Genomic DNA, 23,999 nt, shown 5'->3' on the forward strand with positions numbered 1-23,999 from the left:
GCGGAAGGTAAGAAGGCTTGCATAATAGAGGAAATGAGCCACAGTATGAGACAGAGTACGAGTGACTGAAGAAACAGAAAGAGCAGGTGTGCTGTGAGGGTACAAAGGAGAGACGCCATAGAAAGACTTGTATGCCATGATGAGGCATTTGTATTTTGTTCTAGGGGCAATTGGGAGCAATGGCAATACCAAAAGCATGTTCAAAGTGATATTTTAAGATAATAAACATATTTCTACTTCTTGGTGTGGTCCTGGCCTTTCATCTTTCCAAAAACTGTAGAAATCGACTCCCTTTCTCTTTCTTGTCCCTTAGATATTTTAAAATGTGTGCTGAAAAGCAGAGACCCAGACGCCCAGTGCTTGGCCTATCGTTGCTCTCCCCATGTCCCTCCCTGAGCCAAATAAGTCAGATCACCATCTGCGCCCCCCACCACTGCTGTCTATTCACACATACACACCTCGCTGCTTTAGGATGAAGACAAAGATCCTGAATTAGAAACAGCATTATTGGACAGATAGGAAAGGGGGAAGAAAATTCCGATCACCAGGTGGAGAGAAGCAAAAATGGAAGCTAGATGATTGGGACTGAGGCATGAGAATGGGGTTGGGTTGGAAACCCATAAATATTTTCCCTAACATTTTACTATGAAAAATTTCAAACATAACAGAAATTTTTAAAAGCTATACAAAAGTATTTCATAACCACCACATAGATCCTACAATTAATATTTGGCTATGGTTACTTTATCATATGCCAATCTAATTATCCATCCCTCTATCTATTCATCAATCCTTTTTACTTATTTTTGTTTATTCAACATAAGTTATGGACATCAATACATTCTTTAATTTATTTATTTTTTGTACTAGGGATAAAATCCAGGGGTGCTTTACCACTGAGATATATCCCAGCCCTTTTTATTTTTTAATTTTTGATACAGGGTCTCACTAAGTTGCCAAGGCTGGCCTCAAACTTGAGATCCTCCTGCCTATCATCTGCCTCAGCCTCCTGGGTGCCTACAATGACACCACACCCAGCTTCGACATGAATACATTCTACATCTGTGTCATTAAGTAGAATTCAATACTGTTTTGTTTTTGTTTTTGTTTTAGAAAAAAATACATACATTGAAGGTCTGGAGATGTAGCTTGCAGATCTTAACTATACTCTTTAATGAGTTTTGAAAGGCTTACACTTCAAAAACCTGTCATGAGATAGAACTCTGCCCTCTCCTTAAAAAGTATCTCACACCCCTTCCCAAATTCCATCTCTACCACATCTTCAGAGGCAATCATTATTCTGATTTTTTCATCATAAATTAGTCTAATCTCTTTTATAAATTCATATAAATTGAATAAAGACTCCCAAAATTATGACATCATAAAATATGGAACATAGAAAACATGGTTTGATGTGCATCTTCTTACATCTTCTCAAGAGCAAGCTATTTTCATTTTCATGAAGTTCAGTGTCATGGTTTAGATATGAGGTGTCCCCAAAAGCTCCCGTGCTAGATAATGTAAGAGTCGTAACCTAATCAGTAGATTAATCCACTGACAGTGATGAACAGGACAGTAACTATAAACAGGTAGGGGATGGCGAGAGGAGGTAGGTCACTAGGGATGTATCTTTGGGTTTTATATTTTGTCCCTGGTGAACAGAGCTCTCTCTGCCTCCAGGTTGCCATGTGCTGAGCTGCTTTCCTCTGCCACATCCTTCTGCCATCCTCAGGCCCAGAGCTATGGCTCATATTTTCAGAACTGAAACTCTGAAATATGAGCCCAAATAAGCTTTTTCTCCTTTATATTGTTCTTGTCAGGTCTGTTGGTCACAGTGACGCAAAGCCGACTAAAACATCCAGCTTATTAATTTTGCTTTTTTTTGATTCATGATTTTTGTGTCCCTATTTACAAAATCATTGTTATTTAAGCCCCAAAGGTTTTTCACCCAAGTTTTTTTAGGGATCTTATGATTTTAGCTTTTGCACGGGATGTCACGATTCACTTACACTTAAGATTGTTGATTCATTTTGAGAAAATTTTTGTTTATGGTGTGAGATAAAAGGTTGAGGTTCCTGGGGCAAGGGGCTGTATCTCTGTTGTAGACTGCTTGCCTAGCATTACAAGGCCCTGGGTTATATCCTTAGCACTGGAAAAAAAATAAATTTTCTTGATTACTGTGTCCTCATAAGTGTTAAAATCAGGTAGTATGTGCTCGGAACAGTGGCACACACCTGCAAGCCCAGCAGCTTTGGAGGCTGAAGCAGAAAGATCATAAATTTGCAGCCAGACCCAGCAATTTATCTAGACCCTGTCTCAATATTTTTAAAAAAGGGTCTGGGGATGTAGCACTCCTGGTTCAATCTCAAGTACCCCTTAGCCCCCACAAAATCAGGTAGTATAATAAATCCTCCAATTTTGTTCTCCTTTGAAATCATTTACATTCCCATATAAATGTTAAAATCATTTTTACTGATTTTTTACTGATTTCTATTTTGTTTTTGTACTTTGAGATGGGGGTCTTGCCTTCTTGCCCAGGCTGGCCTTAAGTTCACAATCGTGTTTCAGCTTCCTGAGTAACTGGGTCTACAGATGTGCACTGCACACAGCTGATTTCTATATATTTTTTTAAAAACTGCTTTTTAGTTGTTGATGGATCCTTATTTTATTTATTTATATGTGGTGCTGAGACTTGAACCCAGTGCCTCACACATGCTAGGCAAATGCTCTACCACTGAGCCACAATCCCAGCCCTGATTTCTATTTTTTTTAATATTTATTTTTTATTTTATTTTTTAAACATTTTTTAGTTGTCAATGGATCTTTATTTATTTATATGTGGTGCTGAGAATCGAACCCTGTGCTTCACACATACCAGGCAAGTGCTCTACAACTGAGCCACATCCCCAGCCCCAATATTTATTTTTTAGTTGCAGTTGGACACAATACTTTTATTTTATTTATTTTTATGTGGTGCTGAGGATCGAACCCAGGTCCTCAAATGTACTAGGCGAGTGATCAACCACCAAGCCACAATTCCAGTTTCCTGATTTCTATCTTTAAGACACATTTTTTATCTTTATTCTTGGTACTCAAGATTTTTGAACCCAGGTGTGCTTTACCACTGAGCTACAACCCCAGCCCTTTTTGTTTTTCATTCAAGACAGGGCAATTTACTAATTTGCTGAGGATGAATTTGCGATTCTCTTGCCTCAGCCTCCTAAGCCACCTCACCAGGATACAAGACACTTTTTTGACCTCTGGCTTTCAGTCTGGTATGTAAAGAGGTAGAAATGTTACTTCAGTTTAATAAGTTAAAGCTGAATAAAGGAAAATCAACAACTGCAGGAAACGGAGAGTTGTTAATAGGAATAGTGTTTCAGTTTTGCAAGATGAATAAAATCTAGAACCACACCTGTAATCCCAGGGAGGCTGAGGCAGGAGAATTGAGAGTTCAAAACCAGCCTCAGCAACTTAGCCAGGCCCTACGCCATTTAGTGAGAGACTGTCTTAAAATAAAAAATAAAAAGGGCTGGGGATGTGGCTCAGTGGTTAAGCATCCCTGGATTCAACTCCTGCTACCAAACAAACAAACAAACACAAAGATTCTACAATGTGAGTATATACAATACTATAGAACTATACACTGAAAAATGGTGAAGATGATAAATTTTATGTTACATATGTCTTTCCACAATAAAAATTCTTCATAAATGGGGCTGGGGATGTGGCTCAAGCGGTAGCGCGCTCGCCTGGCATGCGTGCAGCCCGGGTTCGATCCTCAGCACCACATACCAACAAAGATGTTGTGTCTGCCGAGAACTAAAAAAAAAAAAATAAATATTAAAAAAAATTCTTCATAAATGTAAAAATGAAAAAATTCAATGCATGAATTTCTATCCATTATTAACATTAACTTCATAGTTGTTTTTGAAAATAATGTTGTTATGTAAAGGATGGGGTATTCAAAATTATTTTTTCAAATGTCAAAAAAATTAAGTGCATTCTGCTAAGATACAAATAATTATGTTTTTAGGGCCAGACTTTCTATTACTGGACAAACAAATGAGGTTAAAATACACTTTGCATTTTAGGTGGCTAGTGGATGGGGACCAAAATTTGCTTTCCTCTGAACCAAAAAACCTGGGCCCTAAGACCTCTGTTTGAAGAGTCAGAGGATTTCAGAGCTGAGAGCATCAGGAGAGTCTGTTGGAGGAAGAAAGTGTGTCTTCCAGGGCAGTTTTCCAGTGATCCGCTCGTGATAATGGGTCATGATAATAAATTAATTGGGTCACAAACACTTAAATTCTTCAAAGTATTCCATATTTTTAAAAAATAATTTTCTTTTTTTTTCCATTTGTATATTTGTTTATATTTATGTTACATATTTTCAAAACTATTTTATTTAATATTTCTATTTTTATATTATTTTCTATTTCTATTCCATATTTAAAAAAAATATGAATTAGGCTCGGCGCAGTGGTGCACCCCTGTAATCCTAGTGGCTTGGGAGGCTGAAACAGAAGGATTACAAGCTCAAAGCTAGCCTCAGCAACAGGCGAGGTGCTAGGCAAATCCGTGAGACCCTGTCTCTAAAATACAAAATAGGGCTGAGGATGTGGCTCAGTGGGTGAGTGCCCCTGAGTTCAATCCCTGGTACCCCCCCACCCAAATATGGACTAGAACTAAAATGATAAGAAACACTGTATTTTCCCATGAAAATTTTATTTCAATGATTTATGTTTCCTGGCACTAGGTGGTAATATAGTCAAGGTCAATGAATGTTTGAAGGTCAGTTTTCCAGGGAGCTCCCTCAGAGGGATGTTTAACTCTACCTGGGCGAGGTGACTTTTTTTTTTTTTTTTAAGTAGTTAAGAGTTCAGGTTTATTAGGTCCTCATGAAGTACACTTCCAGCAGTAACATTTATTACTTGTGAATATTTAGTCACAATCAAGCGAAGTGACTTTTGAGCTGTACTTGAGGGAAACCAAAGTCTACCAGGTAGTAAAGCAAAGAGGCCATTTCCAGGCAGAGAAAGCAGCATAGGGAAGAGCTGTGGGGGACAGGGGTTGGGCAGCACAGGGATATAAGCAAAGGCCTCTTCCAGTGCCAGCATAGGGTCCAAATTCCAGCTGTCTTACTAACAAGCGGAGAGTCCCAGATCAAAGGGTAGGGACTAGCACACAGAAAAAAACTTGATAAGTAGCAACTACTGTTAATTCTTCCTTCCTTTTCTACCTCCCCCAAAAGGGGTGGACCTGGGAGGAGTCAGACCACTACAGATTGGGTCAGAGTTTAAGTGAGAACAGGAAAAAAGAGGAAGAAGATGAGAAAGAAGCCTAGAAGTTCCCTCTATTCACAAGTGAACAGAATCAATTAATCCCAGAGTTGGTCATCCGGTCATTTGTCAGCTGAAAGAATTGAAATTGCTGCAGGGATCATCGGGAAAGAATCTCAGCTGATTTTGAAGGTGCTAAAAAATGCATCTTCATTTGGATACTGGAAGTAGTCTTCCTAGTCACAGAAAGTCTGTGGCCAGAATGGGGAACCAAGTCAGAGTCAATTAATGCTCCGGAGAATAAAGTCAATTCAATAAAATTAATTTGAAGAAAACCAATGAAATCCAGCAGACCAGGTTAACCATCCCTAAAGGTTTCCCTGCTCCTGTAGTCAATTCTGAGTTACCCTTTTGGTTGAAGAACAGTACTGGTACCAGTTTGCATCCCTAGACCTTGGCTCTGGCTCTGCAACTCCTCTCCTCCCAGAATTCTGTCCAGTGAAAATCTGAATTGGGTGGGAAAAGTCCTTTTCCTATAGTTGTATCTTGGAAAATAATGTTTTGAACAAATTCTAAAAATAGGTATTTTCTTCCACATGGTATGTGGAAGAAAGCTCCTCAGAGAACTAAAGTTCCTCAGGACTCATGACCCATGACTTTTGGAGTCATTCCCACAATTCATGGATGAAATGAGGGAAAGAGGAAGCACATGGAAATGGAAAATGCATTTTGACTTTGGCATTGTGAGCCTGAATTCAAGTCCTCGCTCTGCAGCTTGTGAGATGGGCACTCCAGAGTGTTAGTTGGCCTTTCTTGGTCTTGCTTTCTTTACTGAAATACTGACATGTGTATTACCCACCTCCTAGGACTTGTGTGGAGACTAAACATGGTAGTAGTTGGGGTAGAGATGGACAGTGTGTGTTATCTGTCTTCCTTTCTAGTAAAAGTCTCTAGAATGTTCTTATATCTTTAGACTCCAGCAATCTCACTTATTACTGTTAATGTTATATTTTGGGCTAAATTATCCATTCCCTTCCAAGTCCAAATGCTGAAGCTCTAAATGTGACTGTACTTGAAGATAGGGGTTTTAAAGAATGAAGTTAAAATGAAGCTATTCAGATGAGCCTAATCCAGTCTAACTGGTATCCTTATAAGAAGAGAAAATTTGGATACACAAAGGGGGTTCCCAGGGATGTGCTGATCTGTGATTCTAATGATAATCTCAGCAACAAGACTGGGTTTCCTTTCTGTAATGCCAAAATGTGTTTTCAAGGTCTCCCTGACTTTGTCTCAAAGTTAACACAAATGTACCTCCCAGACTCCAATGTACTTTTAAACATCAACTCAATGAAAACCCAGCAGACCAAGTTAACCACCCCTAAAGTTTTCCCTGCAGGCAAATCCAACCAATCATGCAAAATCACATTTCTCTGGAGGAAAACCTAACAGACATGAACTTTAAATGAATATAAACCAAAACTTTACTATTTAGCACTGAAACATACTTAAAATCCCATTCCCTCTCCCTTCGGTACCTGGCTGAATAATCCAGTTGCCCTTCTGTGGGTGGACCAAAAGCCATTTTAGAATGAAGTTTCTTTTTAACTACTTCCCATTTCATAGCAGAGCCTGGGTTTCCTCTAGATCAGACACCTTCCTGTTTTGTGAGAGGCGAGTATACAAAAAGGGGAAATGCTGAACAGCTCTTTTTCTTTTTGTCAAAGCATAGTAAGAGTGGTTGGGACACACGGACTTCAAGTTCAGAAAGGACAGATGAGTATCAGTAGAAGTAACAGGGAAGAGGTGAAATTTGAGACTTGAAGACACAAAAACTAGAAATTCACTCATTTGTTTTCTGTTTATTCACAACATAATGATCCTATTGTTTTTTATTTATCTATTCTATATCTTAAAATGAGACCCTGTGCTTTGGACATTAGATATGTATTTTTTATGATCAACAGAAAGAGAGAGAAGGAGGGAGGGGGAGAGAGGAATGGAATGTATTGATTTGGTTGAAAGCATATCACTTCAGCAGTCAAGGTCATGCTCAACTCCTTACCTTAATTTGCAGAAGACGTCCAGCAAATGAGCGTTCTCTGTCACCAGGATTCTGGGCAAGGTTAGCACAGGCACATGGATCACCAGTACCAATTCACACCCCCGATGATGTGTGGGGACACTCTTCTGCACTTGAACAGCCAGGGGCTCACACTGGCACACATATTCAAGATTTGTGGTCAGAGACTCCAGGAAGCCAGCTTATAGCTTATATTCAGCTCCGGGAATGGAGAAATCTCTCAATCTCTCTGCCCTTGTGAATGACATTCTTGCATACTCTTTCCTCTGCTTTGCACAAACTGAGACTTTTTTTTTTTCATGTTGTGTAATTTCTTGTTTCAAAATGAGCACTCTGAGATTCACCTTTCTGATGCAGAGGGATATGTGAGTTTTCCCCAAAGTGAATTTCTGCATTCTATATTTTTTAGGGAAGTATGTTTCCCACAACTGTGAGATGGGCTTCTTGGAAGTAAGATCTGGGCCTGTACTATCAGGTGGACTTTTCAATTTTAATGAAACCTTTATGTAAATATACATCCAAGGAAAAACCCTGCAAAGATAGGCATCAGAATAATAATGGTATTTACCTCTGGGAAGAAAAATTATGGAGAATTTTAAGTTGTCTTATTTTGCTTCTCTGTATATTTTAATTTCCCGTACCAAATACCCATTACTTTTGTAATAACACATGACATAGGATAAAAAGGAAAAATGTAGAAATATGGTTGTAGTGGGCTGAATAATGACCATTTGAATATATCATGTGCTAACCCCTGGCACCTGTGAAGGACATACCTTTTCACATGAGATTAGGTTACAGATCTAAAAGTGGGTGTGAAGTTTTTGGATATTCAGGTGGGTCCTTTGTAAGAGAGAAGCAGAGGGACATTTGAAACAGATAGAAGAGGGAAGGCAGAGTGACCGTGAAGTCAGAGACTGGAGTTATACGGTCATACACCAAGAATACTGATAGTCTCTTAATGCTGGAAAAGGAAAAAAAATGAAAAAATAAATAGAGTGTTGGGGGAGATTCTCCCCAAGAGCCTCCAGTGGGAGTACAGTTCTGCTGACATCTTGATTTCAGCCCTACGATACTGAGTTTTTTACAATATATTTTTAATTGTTGATAGACCTTTATTTATTCATATGCGGTGTTGAGAATCCAACCCACTGCCTCACACACGCTTGGCAACAGCTCTACCACTGAGCTACAACTCCAGACCCTAAAATACTGATTTTTGGTGGTCATTTATTATGGCAGCCACAGGAGACAGATGCAGTAGTATATCATGGTAAAATAAATAAATTGATGCCCATTTTCATAAGCATGTATCATTTATTTTTATTATCAAGAAATATTACACTGTATAAAATATGTAATCATTAGCTGATTGACTTTGAGATTATTTCCCCCTTTTGGCTATTATGAATATGCTGCTATAAACATTAGGGTATGAGTTTCTACATGGGCATGTTTTCATTTCTCATGGTTATATACCCAGAAGTGGAATTGCTAGTTCATATGGCACATTTGAGAAACTTCCAACTGCCAGATTGTCTTCCAAAGTAGCAGCACCACTTGACATTATAGAATAGTGTATAAGGGCTCTAGTTTCTCCACTCCTTGCCAACTGGTTATTGTAATTATTACTATTTTCCAGTACTAAGGATTGAATCCAGAAGCACTCTACCACTGAGCTACATCCCCAGCCCTTTTTTTATTTTGAGACAGAGTCTCACTAAGTTATCCAGGCTGGCCTTGAACTTAAAATCCTCCTGCCTTAGCCTCCTGAGTGGCTGGGAATGCAGGTGTAAACCACTGAACTCAGCCTTGTCTTTTTATACTACAGCCATTCTAAAGGATAAGTAGTATCTCACTGTGGTTTTACAATCATTTATTCTTGCCTTTATTTACTTCTTTAAAGAACAAACAGGTGCTGGGTGTGGTAGTGCATACCTGTATGTAATCTCAGGGACTCAGGAGGCTGAACCAGGAAGATCAGAAGTTTGAGGCCAGCCTCAGCAATTGAGTAAGGTCCTAAACAATGTAGTAAAACCCTGTCTCGAAATAAAACAATAAAAAGGGCTGCGGATGTAGCTCAGTGGGAAAGCACCCTTGGGTTAAATCTCCAGTACTAAAACCAAAAAACAAAGCAAAAAGACAAAAACAAAAAAACAGGTGACCAAATAAATACCATAATGACATATTTGTGATAAATACTCAGAAATAACCAGGGTAGAGATGAACATGGTAGTAAAGGAAGTTAGAAAGGTGACATTTAAGCTAAGGTCTCAAGGGTGGATGGAACCAGGCCTGAAAGTGCCAAGGAAGAACTTTCCAGTCAGAGAAAAGCAAGCATCGAGGTCTTGGCAAATTCTAAGAACAGAATAAAGGCCAGGGTAGTTGATTACAGTGGGATGAGATGGCATGACATGAGGCTGAGAGGTTGGCAAGAGATGGGTAGGAGTTTGTATTTAAACCCAAATACAATGGGAAGCTGTTCAAAGTTCTACAGTGAGAAAGTGGCATGATGGTGTTCATATTTTCAAAGATCACTTTAGCTGCTGCACTGCAAAACCAGTTAAGCAGTGATTCCATTTGTCTAAGTGAGCTAGTAGTGGCTTTTTCTTTCCACATTTTTTATTGGTGCATTATAGTTGTGCATAATGGTGGGAGTTGTTGTTACACATTCGTACATGCACTCAATGTAACGACATAATTTGACCATATCTCTCTCCAGTAGTAGTGACCTGAATCAGAATAGTAGCAATGAAAAGAAGTGCTTTGAAGTTCTGTTTGAGAGTTAAAAACAAACAAGACTTGATGGCACTTGAGGGGTTAGTGAAAAGGAGAAGTCAACAATGACTTTTAATAAGTTTCTGGCCTTAGTGGCAGGAATAATGAGGGTGCCCTTTACCAAAATAAAGAACCAACCAGTTAATGATGATTTAGGAGAGACAGGCATAGTGGCAGGCACCTGGAGAGTTGGGAAGCAGAAGTGGGAGGATCACTTGAGCTCTGGAGTTTAAAGGCCAGCCTGGGAAACACAGGCAGATCCCATCTTTTAAAAAGAGGAATGCTATTCTTATGTACTGACTGCATAATCTGCTAAATAAATCCTAGGAACTTTCAGTTTGGCTAGTTTTCCTTGAGTTAGTATCTTTTATAGGTACATCCATCTGGGGCTAGGGTTGTGGCTCAGCAATAGAGTGTTTGCCTAACACGTGTGCGAGGCCCTGGGTTCTATCCTCAGCACCACATAAAAATAAATAAATAGGGCTGGGGATGTGGCTCAAGCGGTAGCGCCCTCGCCTGGCATGCGTGCAGCCCGGGTTCGATCCTCAGCACCACATACCAACAAAGATGTTGTGTCCGCCAATAAATAAAAAATAAATAAATAAAATAAAGGTATTGTGTCCAACTACAACTAAAAAATAAATATTAAAAAAATAAGTACATCCATCTTATTTCTGGGCTATAAATGTGGTAACAACTGATCAGGGTCTTGGAATTATTTACCTTTATCCTACAGGTTGTGATGTTACATTCTCTCTCACTGATATTAGTTCAAAATTTAAAACATTTCCTTTTGTTTACATCCAGTGTCGTCTATTCCAGCCACTCTTTAGATTCTATCCATGTTTCAAGTGTTTGACATGGTATAATTTAATTGAAATCAATGAAATGAAAGTTGAAATGATAAAATATGAATCACCTATCAAATTGCATGTTGATAAAATGTGTATTCGGCTGGTCGCAGTGGTGCACACCTGTAATCCCAGTGTCTCGGGAGACTGAGGCAGGAGGATTGTAACTTTAAAGCTGTTGGGAAAAGTATAAACGGCAGCTGCACCCCAGAGAAAAAAACCCAACATGGTGCCTAAGGACCTCTTCTTCCTACCTTCCTCTTTTCTGCAATGGCACGAAAAGTTCCTGCCCCTGTGAACTCTCACCAATCTCAAATCACGCTGGTGGGGAACCTTAGCCCCAATAAGATCTAATTCCTGGGCTCCGGAGCTGATATCTAGAAGAACCTGCCATTTATCTAAACCCTACCATCTCCCCCCTTAGTTCTATATAAGCACACAGCCTTTTGCAATAAAATTGGAATTCTCGCGAAGGGTCTTTGTGTGGGAAATTCTTTCATTCTGGTGCCCGGTGTGAGGATACGGGTGAGCTCTGTCTAACAAGAGCCCGGTCCCCCACTCCACCGAGACACTCCGCCCTGGTCCACTTTTTTCAGATGCCGGCTCCCTACACTCACCATTGATCTGACCTTAGGTGAGTTTCCCCTGTGACCGTGATTGTCCGGCACACTCCAGATGCCCGGTAGGGAGGAGGGAACCCACCCGACTAAGACCTTTACCGGTCGCAGTGGACCCTCTGGCGATCCGTTTCCCTTTGGGGCGTGAGGCTTCTGAGTTTATGCGAGAGGCTCTGTGATTTCTTTCCTCCTCCGCTGCCTGCCGCTGCCAGCTAGAGCTGCTGTTTCCTGTGGGGCTGCTGTGTCCAGCTGAAGCTGCTTTTCTGCTCAGGGAAACTGAACTCCTGGCCTGGATCTGCGTTCTGCCAGAGCTGGAGTTCTGTTTTCATTGCTGACTTCTTTTCGCTGCCGTCAAAAACTTTCCTGACATCAGGTTGCCCATGGCTCCGACCCTATTGGGTCTTACAGATCGCACTTCACTGGTGACGACCGGGTAGTGCCCTCTGTATTTCCTTCCGATGGCTGGTCATTTTGGGGATGCCCACTTGATCCCCGTTCGCCCTGAGCTTCCAGGAAGCCGTTCCAGCCTGGGTTTTCTCTTTGTCCCTCTCGCTTACTCTTATTCTCTCTCTCTCTCTCTCTCTCTCTCTCTCTCTCTCTCTCTCTCTCTCTTCCATCTCTCCCTGTGACTATGGGCACCTGTACCTGAAGCCTCACCTCTCAAATGTCTAATAAAAAATCTGGCCACACTCTCCCTCACACCATCAAGCCCAAACTTCTAATCAAATTCTGTACCCAAGATTGGCCTACATATCCACTGGATAATGGCAATCATTGGCCTCCAGAAGGCTCCTTAGATTCAAACCTCCTCCGGGACCTTTTTAACTATTGCCAGCACCTGAAAAAGTGGAGGGAGATTCCCTGTGTTGAAGGTTTTAGCCTTCTCGCACAGCACCCTGCTCTCTGCTCCTCCTGTTCTCCCTCTCAAGTCCTCCTTGCTTGCAAACCCCTCTCTTCCCCTACTTCTACTCCTGACTTCGCAGATTCTTCCTCATTCGACCCGGCAGATGAACCCTCACCTTAGCTCCCAGCCCCATCTGCCCCTTCTCTCCCGCTATACCCTCCTCTTCCTCTGCCTGATTCCACAGATCCTCTGCCTTCATCCCCCTCCCCTCCGCCCTCTTCTGCCTGCTCCACCTCCTCCTCCGCAGAGACACCCCCTTCCCCTCCCTCTCCTTCCTGTCCACCGCCTGCCTCTTTCAGTCCTCCTGTTACCAGGTCTAAGGGACTCCTTCCCACCCCCAAGACACTCGCACCCCTTCGTGAGGTAGCTGGTCCCGAGGGTGTCATCAGAGTCCACGTGCCCTTCTCCATGTGGGACATTACTCAGCTAGAGAGGAAGTTAGGCTCATTCACCACCGACCCCACTACTTATATTCAGGAGCTTCAATGCAAGCATATAGCCTCACTCATCATGACATCTACATGCTCTTGGCCGATACACTTCTCCCCGAGGAAAGGCGACGGGTCTGGGAGCTAGCCCAAGCCCATGCTGATGAAAATCATAGGACCAATCCCAACCACCCCACAGGCCCTCATGCTGTTCTAGAGCAGGATCCCCTATGGGATTACAACACCCCTGGAGGCTTACAGTCTCGTGACCTTTTTACATCCTGCCTCTCAGCGGGCCTGAAGAAGGCCACCCGCAAGGCCATTAATTTTCAAAAGGTGCAGGAGGCCATTCAAAAGAAGGAAGAAACACCTTCAGAATTCCTGGATAGACTAACCAAGGCCCTTCAACAGTACACAAACCTCGACCCAAAACCCCCTGATGGCCGTCATGTCTTAATGACATATTTTCTGGCCCAAAGCTACCCTGACATTAAAGCCAAGCTTAAGAAGCTTGAACAGGGCCATGGTACTCCTCAGACCGAAATCCTCGAGGTCGCTTTCAAGGTGTTCCATAGGAGAGAGGATGAAAGCGAACGTCGTAGGCAGAGGGCTGAAAACGCCAAATTCCAAAGGCTGACCCAGGTCATTCAGAGAAGGTCATCACCACGTCGTCCCAATAAGACACCCCCTGGAGCTTGCTTCAAATGTGGTAAGGAGGGACATTGGGCCAGGGATTGTCCTTCACCGAGGACACCCTCCACCCCCTGCCCAAAATGCCATCAAAGGGGGCACTGGGGGGCAGACTGCCCATCAACCCGGAGGGGAGGTTGGTCAGCCACCCTGCAACCCCAGCCTCTCCTGGGCTTGGCAGAGGAGGATTGACGGAGCCCTGGGCCTTCCCTCCCAACTATTACCATCAAGAAGCAAGAGCCTAGGGTCACCTTCCTGGTGGATGGATGCTTCATTATCTTCCTCTTGGATACTGGTGCCGCTTTTTCGGTCTTGAGGGAGTATTGGGGTACTACCACACCCTCAAAAGCTCCTATTGTCGGGGTAGGAGGTAAACAGATTTTCCCTCGAAACCCCCCCCTTATCATGTTATATGCAGGGATCCCTTTTGTCCTTCACACACTCCTTTCTCGTTATAGGCCATTGCCCCACTCCCCTTCTGGGAAGGGACATACTCTCACTATTGAAAGTCACCATTCACATATCACCTCTCCTACCTCTCATTTCCTAGGGGCAGATACACCTCCTTCACGCACTCTTCCACAACTATCTAAACAGTTAACCCTGAGATTTGGGACACAACTACACCCTCTATGGCTAAATGCAGTCCTATTCATATTGTCTTACGGGACCCTTCAAGATATATTAGTCAACCACAATATCCACTCTCAACCACAGCCCTCCTCGGATTAGAACCCATCATCCAGGATTTATTACAAAAGGGGTATCTTATGCCTACACACCCTCCTTTCAACACCCCCATTCTGGCAGTTAAGAAACCTAACGGGTCCTACAGGCTGGTTCAAGACCTTCACCTTGTCAACTCCTCTGTGGTCCCCATCCACCCGCTAGTGCCCAACCCTTACACCCTCCTTTCTCTGATCCCTGCCACTACTACCCACTTCTCAGTCCTTGATTTGAAAGATGCCTTATTTTCTATTCCCTTGTCCTCAGAATCTCAGGATATCTTTGCTTTCACGTGGACTGACCCTCACACCCGCCATTCTCGTCAGCTTACCTGGACTGTCCTCCCGCAGGGATTCAGGGATAGCCCCCATCTCTTTGGCCAAGTTCTTGCCCAGGACCTCACATCCTTTCACTCCACCTGTCCTGACTCTACTCTCCTTCAATATGTCAATGACCTTCTTCTATGTAGTCCCTCTTGGGAACACTCTCAATCCCACACAGCCCAGCTACTTAATTTCCTAGCGGACAAGGGATATAGGGTATCTCCCCACAAGGCCCAGGTTTCCCAGTCTTCTGTCACCTACCTTGGTTTTTGCCTTATAACCAGGAAAAAGGAAATAACACTGGATAGGAGGCAACTCCTCTCTAATCTTTTGGTGCCTCATACGAAAGCCGAAATGCGATCATTCCTAGGACTGGCAGATTATTTTAGGGCCTGGATCCCAAATTACTGTCTTTTAGCCAAACCCCTGTATGACCTAGCAAAGGTACCCCCTAGTGAATCTCTTGCCTCCTCCCTCTGCTACCACTTCCGCAGGCTTCAGCAACTCCTCTTAAAGGCACCCGCCCTTCACCTTCCTGATCTTTCAAGACCATTTCATCTATATGTCCATGAAAAGGGGGGACAAACACTTGGGGTCTTAGGTCAAAACTATGGGCCTACATTTGCACCTGTGGCATATTTGTCCAAGCAACTAGACCCTACCATCCGTGGGTGGGCCCCTTGCTTAAGAGCTCTGGCTGCTGGACAAATTTTATACAAAGAAGCCTCTAAGCTGACTTTTGGGGCCCCTTTAACTATCCACTCCCCACATCACTTGAAGGGTCTTTTAGCTTATAAGGGCCTTCAAACCCTTCCTCCATCCAGAGTTCTGTCACTCCTCACTTCCTTGCTGGAAAACCCTAATATTACGTTCCTCCCCTGCCCTGCACTGAACCCTGCCTCACTGCTCCCAACGACCCCCACGTCTGACACACCAGCTCATAATTGCTTGGAAATCTTGGATGATTTCCTCCCCTGCCATTCTTCCATTTCTGAGGGACCACTCACCAAGCCTGACCTTATCTGGTTCACTGACAGCAGTTCCTTTAGGCAGAACGGCACTCATTACTCTGGATACGCTGTAGTTTCGGCCACTGAGATTATAGAGGCCAAAGCTCTGCCTTCAGGAACTACCAAACAGCAGGCTGAACTCATAGCAGCCACTCGTGCCTGCCTTCTAGCGCAAGGCAAATCCCTCACCCTTTATACTGACTCAAAGTATGTCTTCCATATTCTATTATCCCATGCTGCAATATGGAAGGAGCGAGGCCTACTTACCACCAAAGGTAATGAGATCACTAATTCAGCTCTTATAACCAATCTGATAGAGGCCTCCCACTTACCCACCCAGTTGGGAGTTGTCCATTGTAGGTCCCATCAGAAGGTTGACTCTCTTATCAGTGAGGGCAACACCAAAGCTGACCAGGCGGCACGGATGGCTGCTACCACTTCCAATTATGATCCCCCAGGGGGACATATAATGGCTGCTTTAGACAGCTCATCTGAAGCCCCTACTTCTTCCAGTAAGAACAAGGATCTTTTCGACTTCCTTCATACTCTATTCCATTCCAATTCTCAGTCTTTGACCCTCTTTTTACAGAGCTTCTTCTCCCTCACCCCCTCTGACAAAGCCACGCTACAGAATATAGCCTCCAATTGTCAGATCTGTCAGCGGACCAACCCTCATACTCCTTTAAGGCCTAAACCGTTTCCCTCCCACCAAGCCTGGGGACACACTCCTGCTGCTGACTGGCAGGTAGACTTCACCAACATGCCTGCAGTAGGCACACTAAATACCTCCTTGTCTTTGTGGACACTTTCTCTGGTTGGGTGGAGGCATTTCCCACTTGCAATAAAAAGGCTTCCACTGTAGCTTCAGTCCTACTGACAGACATCATCCCCAGGTTTGGTATGCCCACTTCCCTACAATCTGACAATGGCCCTGAGTTTATTTCTAGGATCACACAAAAGGTCTCTCAAGCCCTCTCCTTCAAGTGGCATTTCCACTGTCCATATCGCCTCCAGGCTTCAGGGAAAGTGGAAAGGGTAAATCGGACTCTAAAGGAAGTCCTTACCAAATTGACAATGGAATTAAACTTGGATTGGGTCAAACTCCTTCCTTCGAAGCTTTTCTTCGAATCAGAGCTCTCCCTAAGAAACCATCTCTACTGTCTCCCTTTGAGATAATGTATGGAAGACCTCTCATACCCCCTGGGTTGGTCGTTTCACAAGGACCTCTCACCCGAGATTTGTCTTTGCCTCTCTTGTTTCATCGCCGCTCGGAACTCTGGAAATATCAGGACTGGCTTCTTCCGGACCCAGACTCCTCTCCAAACACTCCTCCCTTAACACCTGGAAGTCTAGTCTATGATAATACCACAGAGGAGAAAGGGCCTCTTGCCCCCAAATGGGAAGGCCCCTATCCTGTCATTCTCTGTACCCCCACCGCCGCCAAACTCTCCTTACCAGACAACCGTCTCACCCCCTGGATTCACATTTCTAGGTTGAAGCCATATCACCAGGAGGCCCCACCTGCTGATGACAGGACCACCCCAGAGGAACTCCAAGAGTCACCTCCTGAACCTCCCCTTTACTCCTGCTTTCCACACCCATCTCACCCCTTTAAGTTGCGGCTCACATGATGTTCCCCGCAGCCCAATTCCTCTTAAAGAAGGCACAATGAACTTTCCCCACACCCCAGTCTTCTCTCTCTACTTGTTTTTTGTGCTCTGCTTATTTTCTGTGCTCTGTCAGGACCGGTCTTTACCCTCCTCTCCTACCATGTATCTATTCACTCTTCGGGAACGATACTCAGAACATGGCATGCAGAACGTCTGCGTAGTGGATGCAACTACTTGTTTCATCCACAACTGCACCTCTATTTCCCTAAAATTGTCACCTTCCAGGACCTTCGTTCCTGGTAGCTGGAACTGGCCTTTCATTTGCTTCCTTTTTGATCAAACCAAAGACTATTGCCATTGGTGGCCTGAGATATATAATGGGTGCCCCTATTGGTCCTGCAGGCTCCATGATGAACGCGGTAGGTATTCTTACCACTCACTTGGCTACTCTGAAGGGTGCACTTCTAGTTACCTAAAATGGCATAAAGGCTCTTCATCAGATAACCATGGATGGTATACTTTAGATATACCTGACCCCAAGGCCAAACGTTGGGACTATGTTGAGTTTGCTGTCTATGCTCGGACAACCTCAGCCAGACGCACAGGGTGGATGACTGTTGGCCGCACCCTGATTAAGCCACCTAAGGCAACCATCCAGGTAGTCGAACACATCAAGGAGTCAGAATCAAAACTTCAAGATCATATCCATCTTTATTTTATTTGTATGTGGTGCTGGGGATGGAATCCAGTGCCTCATGCATGGTAGGCGAGCACTCTACCTCTGAGCCACAGCCCCAACCCTCCAAAAGTTATTTAAAAAAAAAAAAATGTTTGTAGTTGTAGATGGACAGAATGCCTTTATTTTATTTGTTTATTTTTATGTGGTGCTGAGGACCAAACCAATGCCTCATACATGCTAGGCAAGCGTTCTGCTGCTGAGCTAAAGCCCCAGCCCTCAAGAGTCATTTTTTTTTTTTAAAGAGAGAGAGAGAATTTTTTAATATTTATTTTTTAGTTTTCGGCAGACACAACATCTTTCTTTGTATGTGGTGCCGAGGAGCGAACCCGGGCCGCACGCATGCCAGGAGAGGGCGCTACCGCTTGAGCCACATCCCCAACCCCCTCAAGAGTCATTTTTAATAAAGCATTCTATAGCTGTGAAATGAAACAAAAGGCAACATTAAAAATCCCCAAAAAAAGCTAGGCACAGTGCACACACCTGTAATCCCAGCAACTTGGGAGGCAGAGGTAGGAGGATAGTAAATTCAAACCTAGCCTCAGCAACTTACCGAGGCCCTAAGCAACTCAGTGAGACCCTGTCTCTAAAATAAAAATATATTTATTTATAAAGGCTAGGGACATGGCTCAGTGATTAAATACCACTGGGTTCAATCCCTGGTACCAAAAAAATAAAAACAGAAAAATAAACAAGTGGAGTGTGCACCCCTGTAAACCCAGTTACCCTGGAAGATGAGGCAAGAGGATCACAAGTTTGAGGCCAGCCTGGGCAGCTTAGCCATACCTGACTCAAAATAAAAATAAAAGCTGGGGCTGGGGTTGTGGCTTGGTGGTAGAGTACTTGCCTAGCATGTGTGAGACCCTGCACTTGATTCTTAGCATCACATAAATAAATAAATAAAGGTATTGTGCCATTTACAACTAAAAAAAGAAGAAAAAAAAAAGCTGGGCATGATGGTATATGCCTGAAATTCCAGCAGCTCATGAGGATGAGGCAGGAGGATCAGGAGTTCAAAGCCAGTCTCAGCAACTCAGCAAGGCACTTAGCAACTCAGCAAGAACCTATCTCTAATTTAAAAAAATATAAAATTATATATATAATATATTTTATATATACATAATATAAAATATAATATAAATATATATACACACACACATATATATATGGGCTGAGGATGTGACTCAGTGGTTAAGCACCCCTGAGTTCAATCCCCAGTACCAAAAAAAAAAAAAAAAAAGAAAGAAAGCAAGAAATAAAAAGGGATGGAGATGTAGCTCAGTGGTAAAGTATTTGCTCAGCATGTGCAAGGCCCTGGGTTTGATCCCCAATATGAAAGAAAGACAGACAGACATATTGGTGACACTGAAAACACAAATGTTATAAGTCAGTATGCTTGGAAGAATATAATTATACATAAAATGCCTATAAAAAGGATTATAAGGATTCCACCAAGATGTTAACAGTAGATACTCCTGTGGGCAATATAATAGGATAATTTTTCTTTTCTATTTTCTCCAATAAGTATGTACTACTTTTGAGATAAGAAAAAAGTTATAAGCATAAAAATGAAACAAGCTATGTATTTCCCACATAGGTGTGAAGTAGTTTCAATTACTGTCATAGACAAAGTTGCTTAGCCTGAAGAAACTAGCCATCTTAAACAATGTTTACAACAGGAAAGTGAGATTAACAAATTAAATAGAACATTTGTACCACTCCTTGAAAGTCAACAAACTCATTATTTAGAGAACCAAAGCAGGACAGAATTCCTGAAACAAGATTCCAGAAACAGGAATCGTGGTCAGTATTCTGCTTTGAGTCATACAGAACCAAATAAATAAAAACTCAAAGGAAAAACCTGAATCATCAAAGCAGGATAAGAAAGTCTGGTGTATAACAAAAAAACAATGAGGCTTCATGGTATTGTGTTTAGGATTCAGGAGTCAGAGCATTTAGGTTTATAATTGCTTTTTTTTTTCTGTCCCCTGTTCTTTATTTGCAAGATGGGGGAAATAACAATACCTACTTCATGAGGCTGTCGTAAAGATTAAAAAAAATTAATGTAAACCGACTGCCATAATGCCTGGCCATAGTAAGGGCCATCGAAGTGTTAGCTACTAACCATTACATACATGGTCCCTATTACTGTTATATATCTAACTGGAGCGTCAAAAGGAAAGGAGAGAGAACAGAATAGGAGTAATATTCAAAGAGGTAACTAAGACTTTCAAAAACTGAAGAAAGATAACAACCTTGAGGTTCAGGTTACCCAATAAATTCTAAACAGTATAAACAAAAAGAAATCCACATTACTCATTTCAGTATGCATATTTTGCACACAAAAAGGCAAGGACATATTAGAAAGCAACTAAAGAAAATAGATGAATCATCTTTACAGCTACCCACAATGGTACACAAATGTAATCCCAATGATTCTGGAAGCTGAGGCAGGAGGATGACAAGTTCCAGACTAGCCTCAACCATTTAGCGAGACCCTGACTCAAATAAACTAGAAAAGGGCTGGGGATGTGGCTCAATGGTTAAGCACCACTGAGTTCAATGCCTAGTACCAAAAATAGAAAAGAAATCATCTTTAAAGACATGAATAAGTTAATTTCTTTCTTTTTTTCTTGGTACTGGGGATTGAACTCAGGGGTACTCAACCATTGAGCCACATCCCTCTTGCTGTTGCTGAGGCTGGCTTTGAACTCATGATCCTCCTGCCTCAGCCTCCTGACCCTCTGGGATTACAGGCCTGTGCTATGGCACTGGTATTAATTTCTTAGTAGCAACCAGAAAACAAGACAGTTGCATATCTTCAAAGTATCTTCTGAGAAAAAAATAACTTTTGATCCATAATGATACTCCCAGCACAAATATCTTTTTAAAACAGTAGCAAAATAAAGCCATTTGTAGATAAAACTGAGACATTTTTTTCCACCAAGATGCCCACCCTAAATTAAACCCTTAAGGATTTACTTTAGGTAGAAGAAAGTCGAAACTTGTAGATGAAAGAATAAAAAATATCTAAAATTGCTTTTAAAAATATAATATTGACTTTACAAAATATAATGCCATTTTTTTAAGTGGGATAAGAAAGAACCATGACCCAGAACTAAAACATAAGAGAAAAAATGTAAGTCATCTGGGGACTTGCCAAAGTTAATGTTCAAGGGTTCTTGTATTGTCTGGGATTGGGTAATAACACTAATAACTTTAGATTGTGATAAGTTAAATACGCATGTTAAAAGTTTACTGTATGTAGTTGGTAAGAAAACAGAAACAGAGGGTATAATTTCTAAACTAGCAAAAGGAAAAAATAAAATGACAGACAATAACCAATGAAAAGAAAGAATAAAATAAAACAAAATTAAATTTAAAAGGCACAACAAATAGAAAGGACAACATCATATGAAAAAGTAAATGTACCAGTGACTACAAAGAGTGTCAACCTAGGGCTGGGGTTGTGGCTCACTGGTGGAGCCCTCGCCTAGCACACATGAGGCACTGAGTTTGATCCTCAACACCACGTAAAAATGAAATAAAGGTATTGTATCCACCTGCAAATAAAAAAGAAAAAAAAAGAAACTGACTTTAAAAAAGAGTGTCAACTCATAGTCAATTTAAGAGGTTAATTTCTTTTTTAAGACTAATGTTGTTACACTAGAAAAAAATAAGACACTCTGTTTACAAAAAGACATGTAGGCCAGGCATAGTGGCACACATAACTGACTTGGGAGGCTCAGGCACAAAGATCAAAAGTTCAAGGCCAGCCTCAACAACTTACCAAGACCCTAAGAAATTTGGTGAGATCCTGTTTTAAAATTAAAAATGAAAAGAGGTCTAGGGTTGTAGCTCATGGTAGCACGCTTGCCTAGTATGTGTGAGGCACTGGGTTCAATCCTCAGCACTACATAACAATAAATAAATAAATAAAGGTATATAAAAAAGAACACTAATTTTTAAAAAATGAAAAGGGTTGGGGCTGTAGTTCAGTGGTAAAAACCTTTGGGATCAACCCACACTACCATAAAAAAAAAGATAGAAAAATTAAAATGAAAAGATGGTAAGATGGGGAAGATGGCCTCCTTTTCCAGATTTCCTATTTTAAATTGCAACTCATCCTATTTCCTTTTCTGGCCAATTCTTCTTGGATTGCTTCTCAGCATACTTTACCTGGGTTATCTCATCCACACTCATTAAAGTAATTAAAACCATACACTGTTGCCTACCACGCTCTACCTCCACTTCAGAATTCTACCCACAGCACTGGATCCTTATGAGCTGAAGAATAAGTCATCATAAAATACTTATGATGCTCATAACTCTCCTCTGTCATCAGTCCAACTCCTCTTCTTCTTTTTCCACACTTACTAACACTTATAAGCACTTAACCAAAAAGCATGAATTTATCCTAAGTTCCTTCCTATTCTGTTTTTCACTTGCAATCTCTTGTAATTGATGACAAAATCCTGTAGATGATGATGATAGTATGATGATTAATATTTTTGTATTGGGGATTGAACCCAGAGGCACTTTACCACTGAGCTACTTCCCTAACCCTTGTAATTTTTCATTATGATACAAGATCTCACTAAGTTGCTGAGGCTCGTCTCAAACTTGAGATCCTGCTGCCTCAGTCTCCTGAGTAGCTGGGATCACAGGCACGTGCCACCAAGCCCAATCCTTTAGATTCTTAAACTTAAAGTCTCTCATATCAATTTTCTCTTTCCTTCCCAGAGCTGAAACCTCAAATCCAATAATTACTTAGTAGGGCTAAAAGGCTTCATACAAGTCTGCTCTCCAAGTCAAAATACTCCCAGTGTGGATATTTTAAGAATTCTAAAAGGTATATCTGACTATATCACTCTCGTGCTCTAAATCTTGTAATGGGTCCATCATTTCCAGAAAAAAAATCTAGCACACAAGTTATTTCATTATCCCTGTCTATCAAATCTCATCTGCAGCCATTCTTTCCCATGAAACCTAAATTCCAAAGAATAGAATGACTTCCATTTGCCCGAGTTCAGTAAATTGTCTCTGGAATGTTGTGATCCAGGCTGCCAACCTCCCACACGTCTTCGCCAGCAAATTTTTGTTCATATTTTAAGTTGTTACCTCTTGTGAGAATACATTCGCGAAATATCATTTAGCCCTTTAATTGGCACAGCACGGTGGCGCATGCCTGCAATCCCAGCAGCCTGGGAGGCTGAGGCAGGAGGATCGGGAATTCAAAGCCAGCCTCAGCAATTTAGAGAGGTCCTAAGCAACTTAATAAGACCATGCCTCAAAGTTAAAAAAAAAAAAAAAAAAAAAAAGCTGGGAATATGGCTCAGTGTTTAAACCCGCTGGATTCAATCCCCAGTACCTAACAAAAACATGATAATGGACATAACTGTCCATTACTCTATTGTTGACTATTGTGTATTTCTCTAATCCTGTTTTATAATAGATCCCCAAACCCTCTCTCTTCCAATTGGAAGCCACGTTTATGCAGTTTGGATTTAAACATAATTTTATTTATTTGAACATTTTAAAAATGTAGGTGTATTTGAAAACTTCGGTAAGTGTAATTGACAGGTCCTTCTAGCGAAAAGAGCACTCTCAAGAAGCCAAGAAGTTAGATATCTTCCTAACTCTGTCACTACCTTTCCTTTCCTAGTCTCAGTTGCCTTCTTCAATAAAGTAATGTAGCTAGACTACAGCCACAGCCTCTGGGTGGCAAATTACGGTTTAATCCCTCTGCGTGAGTGTACTGGGTACTGAACCCAGAGGTTCAAACACTGATAGGCCAGCGCTCAACCACCGCGCTCGGCTCCTTACCTTTTTAATTATTATTGTTATCTGCTTTGCATATATCACAGGTGAAAAAACTGAGGCTGTAATATATAAAATTACTTAATACCCGATACAATGAATTCACGACTAAAGGCAACTACTGAATCCTGATCGAAAACCAGGGGC

General features: G+C 41.8%; 1 protein-coding gene across 1 annotated transcript in view; it reads right to left on the reverse strand.

The window, feature by feature from the left end:
• Positions 1–12,919, reverse strand: part of Nlrc4 (NLR family CARD domain containing 4) — a 44,438-nt gene extending 31,519 nt beyond the window's left edge. Inside the window, exons 1-2 of the mRNA XM_077791737.1 lie at positions 12,666–12,919; positions 11,708–11,907 (exon numbers count right to left, since the gene is read on the reverse strand). Coding sequence (XP_077647863.1) covers positions 11,708–11,907; positions 12,666–12,919 — 454 coding nt within the window. The remainder of the gene's footprint in view (positions 1–11,707; positions 11,908–12,665) is intronic.
• Between the last annotated feature and the right edge of the window lie 11,080 nt (positions 12,920–23,999).

This window comes from Urocitellus parryii, chromosome 12, assembly GCF_045843805.1.
Source record: "Urocitellus parryii isolate mUroPar1 chromosome 12, mUroPar1.hap1, whole genome shotgun sequence".
Lineage (NCBI taxonomy): Eukaryota > Metazoa > Chordata > Mammalia > Rodentia > Sciuridae > Urocitellus > Urocitellus parryii.